This window comes from Onychostoma macrolepis, chromosome 24 (genome assembly GCF_012432095.1).
Source record: "Onychostoma macrolepis isolate SWU-2019 chromosome 24, ASM1243209v1, whole genome shotgun sequence".
Lineage (NCBI taxonomy): Eukaryota > Metazoa > Chordata > Actinopteri > Cypriniformes > Cyprinidae > Onychostoma > Onychostoma macrolepis.
In genome coordinates this window covers 9957898-9967173 of record NC_081178.1, presented here as the reverse complement: position 1 = coordinate 9967173, position 9276 = coordinate 9957898, and the positions used below count along the sequence as shown (strand labels likewise).

Sequence of the window (9276 nt, the reverse complement as noted above, 5' to 3'; positions counted from 1 at the left end):
TAATTAATCAAAGAATACTAAAATCAAATTAAAACACTTTACTTAAATTACATTTTAAAATATATTCAAATTGAAACTGTTCTTTTAAATATATTTCTAAATATATTTTACAATATTACACATCATTATTGTTTTGCTGTATTTTTTTTTTATTATTAAAATAAACATTTAAAACCATACAAAAATATAGTAAATGCTTGTGGTCAAAATGTCAAATTAATATTTGGGATATTTTGGATAGTTTTATAAACTCAGTCTAAACCTGATTTGGGATAGTTATTTGTCTAGACTTTTTTAATGTTTTTTTTAAACATACTATGATTTGGGACATGCTAATTCTAATCTGATATAATATTTAGAAGAGACAGTATGTGAATTTGGCATACAGTGCTAAAGTTAAGCTGATTACAAAAGTGTCATATATTTTCATATAAGGGCCAATTGCTTCTTTCTGTGGAGAACCGCACCTCATAATGGTGAGAGGTTGTCTGTGTCTTACCACATTTCCAGACGTTAAGTAAGTACTCGTCCGTCATCCATTTTGCATTTGTAAGCACGTCCTAAAAGTGATTATTAGGCCCAAACCCTCGGGACTGTATTACTGACTGGAAGAGGATCACTAGGCGAAATGGGAATTAGAACTAATCCCTGCAAACGTGGCCCTAGACGATAGTCTGCTGCATGCCTGTTAAAACATAAACACAAGAGCCAGCATGAATGTGAAATGTGTACACTCAGGTCTTTTGTCTTTAATCTAAACAGGCATAACTCATTGAACTTGATTTGATTAGCACATTTTTAAAAAAATCAATGCAGCAAGAAACAAGGTAGAAGACAGAATAACTAAATGTGTTTATTTAATAAGCATATAGGTTCATCCAAATTACCCAAGGAATTATGAAGCTACTCATTTTTCTAAGGGGCACTGTCTAAATCAGTGTTTATGATGGTTATGGACCTGTATGTGATTCTTTATAAAGTCAGACTATTATGGAACAACTGAGATGTCTCCAGTAAACAAACTTTGTCACTTCCTTTCATTTCCCCACTCAATATCCATTTTCATGTTCGTTGATGAGGTAAAACCTTTCTATATCCGTCTACCTAATATTCTGGAAATTATTGTAAACTTTATTGTAAATCTCACCCTCTACCAGAGGTCACAATAGGACGTAAAGCTGTGTCACGTGACTCCGTAAGCCGGGTTTGTTTTGCAAATCTGAGCAGCGGTAACGGGACGCGCGTGAAATGCATCCGCGGGTCAGACTGTATTAATAAGACGCTAAAGCCGCTCAGCTCTTATTACAGGAATAAAGGAATTCTGGTGAGTGAGCGGGGCCTTATAAAGTCTACCGTGACATATTTCGCAATGTTTATGAGCCGCGGGTTTCCTCGGGAATTTCCTATGGGTTTTTTTCAGAATGGCGGTGTTGGATTTATTTCCATAATCATTCATATTGTAGAACACAGCGTGAACATTGTTTCAGGAAACGTTATTCACAGACCTTATTCTAATCAGATACGCCGCTAAAAATATTCCCAAGATGCCTCTTGGTTTATTAGCCTTCCGGGTTGGCCTACAAATTGACGTAATGAGAACGCAACAGCACAAACATTGGTAACTGTCATCAAAAAAGCAGATCACATATTAATTATGATTATATAATAAAAGAAAATCTGGTTTTGGCTGTATTTTTCACAACATAGATGCGACTTGTTTCACAAAACATGACTTTTATATGTCATAAATGTCACTTTCTTACAATATGACTTTATATCTTACATGACTTAATATCATAATTGTTACCTATATCTTAATATGTGATGTATTTTTTTTTATTTAAAACTAGATCTCTTTTTTTTTTTTTTTTTTTTACTTTTAAGCAGAAATGGGCTTCCATGATAAATAAGAGTAGCCTATATGTACAGAAAATATCAATCCCAACATAATGTTACTATTAGTGAAAATGATCCTCTACAGCTTACTAAATACAAAACATTTTTGGTATTTTTTTTTATTTCTAATTACATTAAGTGGTTATCATAGGAAAATGAGTCAATGACTCCAGCAATTTAAGTCTCATACGCGTCAAGTACACACAACAAAGAATATCTTGATTCATTTCGATAAGCATTATGGCACCAATCATCATGAAAATCATTTGATTTCAGTATTTTTAAAAAACAAAACTGTTCTGAATTCCCAAACCTAGTGGTGTTTTTACAATTGTGACCCTCTCTGTGCAATCCAATCTAAAGTCTCAAAATCTAATTAGATAACAAGCATCAAAGTTTGCTTTCAACCATTAATTTCACTATGATTTCAATCTTTGACATTGTCTTAATCGGTCAATATTTAAGATATTAAGGTTATATTTTCACAGAATGTTCTTTACCTTATGAAGAAGGATGATTTTATGTAGAAAACAGTAAATCACCAAAAATGACTTTAGCTGGGTTTTCACAGCCAGGTTCACAATTGAGCCTGGTGTGCCTGTCTGACTCCTTCTTATAGTGATTAAGCTAATCACACAAAGACGCTGCCCCATCTATCTATTAACACAATGAACAGCAGTGGTTTCAGATGATGAGGAGGATACATATGACACGACAACAATGTTTGAACAATCTCTTTTTCAATTACATATGTTAATCTTGTCTGTGGGAAGGTTAAACACAGTTTGAGGCTAAATGGTTTATAGCACTCTTTGTCTTCTATTTGACTGTCAACTGCATTATGTCCCAGTTCATGAGAAGATTGGTCTTTGGCTTAAACACTGCCATTATTGATGTCCCTGATCCAGTCTGGCCTTGACAAACTCCACAATAAGAGCTGTGTTGTGCTTTGAAGAATCTGCACACACCTTTGTCCTTTTCAGCTGAAGATAATGTGGGGGAAAGCAGCATTGTAAAATCTGGGCAACACACCCTTAATAGCAAACAGTCCAGCTCTATTCTGTCCAAATGTCCTAGTTTGTTTCTCAAGAGAGTTTTGTCCTTGGCAGCAACAGAGATGTCACACTAGGGGTGGATGATGTAAGCACTGTGTTTATCCACTGAGGTGAATCCTAAAAACACGGATTGCAAACTGAAGTCGTTTAAGGTTTCTCTCTTTCTGTTTCTTCCTGTTGGTCTCTTAACTTTACTCATGTGGTTCTGGTTAATTTTTCTCCATGTACCTTCAAGCAGACAGGCCTCCCGTGGCCCAGAGAGCGAAGAACGAGTATACAAATCCAAACTGACCTGAAGAAACAACGGGTGTGGTGGCACATTCTGTCCACCATGCCTCAGGGGCTGCTGACAGAAATGGCAAACACAGGTGGGGAGTTTTGGTCCAGTGCAGCAGACCTGGAACCAAAGCTGAATCAGAGACCAGGAAGACTTGACCTCGCTGAAACGGCTGCATGGTAGCTTACCTTCACACATACACACACTGCACACTCCGGCCCCCCCTGTACATTGTGTGAATGTAGACATTGTTTCATGTCAGTGAGGTGGAAGAGGAGGCCTGTATACAGATAGGGGTGGATGGGTGGGCACATCAGATTCATGGGGATTTCTTCAGGCTGTCTTTAGGGATTCTTAAAAATAAGGGAAGAGGCTCAAATAAGTAAGGATATAGGTATTATTATTTAGCACTGATGTCTTTGTTTCAGGGTTGCTGTATGTAAATATGCTGTAAATGTAAATATATAATTTGTGATTTGTGTTCTAGGCCTGTGATTTGTAGACCTGGAAAAGTCTTAGAAATTATTAGAATCTTAAATAAGTCACAGATTTTTTTTTTTTAATAGTAAATAGAATGTATATTTATATTAAGTAGCAAATTCGTTACCAATATGGAGTACATTAAGTATCAATAACTAACAAGAATTTTACAATATTAGTAATTTAGGTTGATATTTCTACATATACTAATAGAATTAAGAATTAATTTACGTTAATAATGGAAAAATGGGAAAAAAATGTTTATTGTTGGTTCATGATGCTTGCATTGAGTGAATTGAGATAAAATTGAATTGAGTTCATGATACCATGAACTGAACCTTCATTTAAAGTGTTATCCTTTTTTTTCCAAGTTGTGCAGATATAAAAAAGTGTTTTTCATTGTTAGAAAATCTCCATGAAGTTTTTTTTTTTTTTAAATCCAGATGAGCTTTGCTCATGAATATTAATTAGGTGATGCAAGGTTCACCCAGTCCTAAATGAACGGTGAGGGCTAACCATAGTAGATTACCACTTGCTAATTGCAAGTTTGTGCATTCTACTGCCAAAGCGACTGTCTGACCTTTGCTTTATTCTTATATTCATGGTGGTTGAAATCTTTAACAAATAATGATTATTTCACAAAAAGTAGGGCAGACCTGTCTCTTCAGTTATAATGGTTTCACCACCCTCATCCAGTACATGTGAACGACTAGAAAAGTCATGGGAAAGTCACTGAAATACATTGGTTAAAAGATGTGGGAACCCAGTCTATTAGCTCTGCAAGAATATTTATAACATATAATGTTTCTCACCAAATGTCACCCCTGATGTGTATATTCAAACCATTAAAAAAAAAGAAAGCCCAAAAGCTTTCAGTTGTTTAGCTACTATTGCACACAATTGGACTAACTAATTAGTGTTGTGTAACAGTGGAGGAGTGTGGTAACTGGAGTCCCCCTGGGCCCATATGCTAGAGGCAGATGGACTGCGTGTTATTAAGGGGTAAGTTGAATATGATCAACCACTCCAGACGGCCCGAAACAGGTGAGGACCACCAGCGTGAGCTGATCTAATCTCATTTAAATTTCATCAGCCATTTCTCTAAACCGTTTCAAGTGTGTGTCGTGAATGCATTCATTATAAGTGAGTGAAATGTTTATCTAAATCTGCCTCATGTCTTCATACTTGTAATTTCTCTAATCAGCAGCTTTTGCTTAAATCCTAAGTACAGACGCTACGGCAACCACACAACTGGCATGTTTTCTTGAGCCTTTTCATCTGAGGGGGATTTTCATTGGCTGATTTTCATTTACACTGAGAGGTTGTGCTCATTCCATCTATTTCCCCTAACACTCTTGGTCGTTATAGCATTTCTGGAAACGTTCCACATGTGATTGCTTTTCACATGCAACACTAATTCCATTATGACCCCCATGAAAACATGAGTAAAGAATGCAAAAAACTTTCTGTCTATTATGTACACACACGCACACACACATATTTGTACACAGTTGCACTCACAACCAAATGACGACAATTGTGATGTCAAAAAGCAATACACTCATTCTTTACAGCCCGCATGTAGATGCATATCACGCCTCTTCAGTGAGATAGAGAGAATAATTGAGGCAAGAAAGAGGAGAAGGATATGTGATGTTTGCAGTGTGGGGGATGAGGGTGTGTTTGTGTGTACGGAGGGGGTGAGCTGTGGGGGCGGAGAAAAAAGTGCTGGCTCGCCTCCAGCGCTGACGAAAGCTGCTTAACCCTCCCAGTTACCATAGAGACTGTCAGGCGCAGCCACCAGTGAGAGAGAAAGAGAGTGAGGCAGGGAGAACACCAACAAACGAAGGCAGCAGATAGAAGTGAAGAGGGAGAGGAAAGGGAAAAAAGCAGTTAGAGACAGGGTAAAATAAGGGGAGAAGAAGAAAGAAAGAAAAACAGAGGGTGCAGCAGACATAGAGGCAGAGATGGAGGTTCAAAACGAATGCAGTGAACCGCCTCCATGTGATCCTCAGCCACCAGGAAAGCTCAACAAAGCCGCCTTCAAGCTGTTCGGCAAGCGTAAGTCCGGCAGCAGCATGCCAAGCATCTTCTCTGTCAAGAACAAAGGGGAGTCCACCGGTAAAGCCGCTGGCAAGACACTGGAGCTTGTTAGGAGCAAAACCCATGATGGCTTAATAACGGACACTCCTTCAGAGCTTGACGGCCACCGGAAAGAGGAATCTGCCAGCAGCGACCAGCTCCACGCCGGCACGCCAGATGGTGTGTCCGCTGCCCCCCTCCGCAGCTCCATCACTAAGTCTTTTAGCTTCTTCTCTTTACTGCGCCGGAGCAGCAGCCGTGCAGGAGATGGAACTACTACGGTGGGACGGCGAGGACGAGGACTTAAGGGGCTGTTCAGCAGCATGCGTTGGCGGCGGAAGCCTCAGGTTCAAGAGGACTCCTTAGAGGTGGCCAAGGAGGTGAAGGAGGTGGACATAACACTTTCCTCTAGCCCCAGCAGTGTGAAAATGGAGAAGGACATGACACTGACTCTTGAGCCCCTGCCGCAAGTGTTTGAGGAGACTCCTCTCTCAGGGGAAGCTGAGAAATGGAAGGCAACGTCTATGCAGGAATTACAGGGCACTAATGAACTGGAGTGTGGTAACAGCGGTCCTCCTCTTTCACAACAACATACAGTCACAGAGGAGTCTCCAGCTCCATCTCCTTCTCCACTCCGAGCCCAGACAGAAGGGCTCCAAGATGATAAACACAGCAGTTCGACACACCTGTCCTCCATTCCAACCTGCGCTTTGACTCCACCAATGGAGCACAGCACTGCCGACCCACAATCCGAGCAATCTGTGGATCGCCTATGTTCCATGTTCACCGATGTTACTTCACTAAAGAGTTTTGATTCTTTAACTGGCTGTGGTGACATCATCGCTGATCCAGAAGAGGATTCTGGGAATGGGGGAAGTGCCACGAGCAGTGGAACCGGTAGCAGTAGTGGGGGATGCATGGGTCGCAGATTAAGTGGAGCCGGAACAAATTCAGAGAGATGCTCTCCTGCCAAGCCTCCACTTCCTCCTCAGGTCAGTAGTCTAACATCTATCCATGCTTCTTGCTACATGCCAGCCCACCAAAGACCACGTGCAGCCCCTAAAAAGCCACAAGGGAGTGGAGTTGTCGCCTACATGGGTGGAGGGGAGGAGATGGCTAGTCCAGAGGGAGTTGATGATGCTGACATGCAGGGTCTATGGCATATGCTGCCCCAGAAGGGTGAAGACTCCCCAGCCCTACGACGTACAGAGCCTGTCCTCCATGCATCAACCCGGCTTGAGAAGAGGCCACCACAAGTAAAGGCACTTGGCCTCAGTAAGATCCCTGTGTGCGGAGGTAGCAAGATGGGAAAGCAGCAACCCTCACGTCCCTCACCTCCCCCTGTCGATAAAGAACTCCAGGATGCCCCACCGAGTGATGAAGGCTACTGGGATTCTCCTACACCTGGCCCAGAGGATGAGGACAGCACCTTTCTACGTCGGGAAGGTTTGCTGAGGGATAGCTGCTCTGGAGATGCACTTTATGACCTCTACGATCCCGACAGCCCAAGCGCTGCTGGCTCAGACGATGACGTGAGTTCACCAACAAAATCTGCAGGTGATCTGAAAATGAACTTGCCTTCCCCGAAATGCTCGTCTTCCGCCACTTCCTCATTCCGTTCCATGAAAGGCAGCACCAGCCTACCTCGAGATTCCAAGATCCCTATTAGTGTGAGGCAAACACCACCTTCCCACTCTTCCAGCCAAGGCACTGTCTTCCAATCTTAGCCCAACTTCAACCACCCCTCCTAAAAAGACTGATGCCCCACCACGCACTCGAATCCCTGTCTCGAAGGTTCCTGTCCGTCGTTCCGGCAACAAGAGTACCCCCACCTCACAAAGCAGGAAGTAGAGAGCTTGGAGGCCCATCAGATGTTTCTGACAATACAAATCTATCACAAGAGCTTTAGGCCAAAACTTTTTTTTTTAAATATATATATATATAAAGCAATCAACTTACACTTCTTTGATTTCACCCATTTACTGAGGACTGTATCTTTACTGTGTTTTTATAATTTTTTGTGATATTGCATATTACACCCTAATGTGATTAAGAGTTTTGTAGAATGCACTGCAATATGTAACACATGACATTCATAATAATGTAATCTTGAGGTTTTTTTTTTACACCAGCCTTTCACAGAGAAATAATAAGGTGAGAATGCTGATCCTAAGAAGAATGTTTAATATCAAAAAGCTTCTCATTCCCTTCCATTGGATCAGTGAAACTGCTAATTTCTTGCTCTGTCATCCCACAAGCACTGTGTAAAACGCAGCTGCAGTCTTTTATCTCTCCAGTGTTTTACATGTAATGAATTCGGAGAACTGTGTGAGACTAAACCAAGCACTTCAGACACTCCTAAATAAAGCTGCATGGAGTCTTGTACATTTAAACTGGATCAGGGAACAGCCTTTTGTTCAAGACACTCTTTCGTATCACACAATGTGACTTCCTATTGATATTGATGAAAAGTAAAACATTCTTTTTACTGAATCTTCACTTTTCTTACTCTTTTATATTGGACAAGGACCTCCCTATGACCTCACTGTGGATATTTGTGCACTGCTTGTTTTGTCTTTTGGAAAACACGACGACTCCTTTTTCACAGTGATTTGTACTACTCTCGCTAACCTGGACATACTGAGCATACTTGAATGTAGCATGACATCACTCTACACAAAGGTCTGTTTAATTTGCCTGCTCACTGCTCAATAAATAAAGGAGAGAGAGATATGGAGAAGCCCATATGTATCATGAATTATCTGTCTTCCGTCATGTGACCATTTTTCTGGAGATGTTATCATCCTTTGGACTGGGCTTCCATAGGAAGAGTTTTCAAGTGAGCAATCATTGCAGAAATTGTCTTCTTAATCAGTATTTTTTGGTGAGTTGTCCAGTATAAAAATACCAAAATAACCTTAAAGCAACATAAATTGGAATTAATTTTTTTAAAGACATTTTTACAACAAAAAAAAAAAAAATAGTGATTAAGAAATAGATTTTATGCAGTATTTGGCTTGATCCACCAGTCAGTAAAACAGTTTTTACTCTGTTTTTCTTAACCACTAGGACATTTTATTTGTAAACTGTAAAACACTTTTCTCTTCAGAAGGCCCATGACATGCCTTCTTTCTTTTTTATACTTCCTTTCTTTAAATTGTTCTTTATTTAATAAATAAAACAACTCTCTGTGTACATCCAGGAAGTGGACATCTTTTCAAGTGTGAATGCATGCATCATTTTCCACACACAAAACAGGGCCATGTGGGCAGCTTAGATGTTAACTGTTTTAATCGCAGAGACGTAAAGAGCATCACGGTTGTCTTTTTTGCAGCCAGCCACAGTCTGCTGGGATTTAAATCCCACCCGTTAGGAAGGAAGAAGAAAGCTGGTCTGGGTTCAGCTGTCGGCTTGAATCCGGTTGACAAAGGGAGGTGTTTACTGTGGGTTATGGGGGAGAATTATAGGCTTCCATTGTCATGGATC

The 9276-nt window shown here is 40.4% G+C and overlaps 1 protein-coding gene across 1 annotated transcript; it reads left to right on the top strand.

The window, feature by feature from the left end:
• The first annotated feature begins 4568 nt into the window (after positions 1-4568).
• Positions 4569-8991, top strand: amer2 (APC membrane recruitment protein 2). Its single transcript, XM_058765538.1, is given in 2 exon segments — positions 4569-7495; positions 7497-8991. Coding segments are annotated over 2 exon segments (1965 nt in total). The 5' UTR covers positions 4569-5675; the 3' UTR covers positions 7642-8991.
• Positions 8992-9276: the final 285 nt, after the last annotated feature.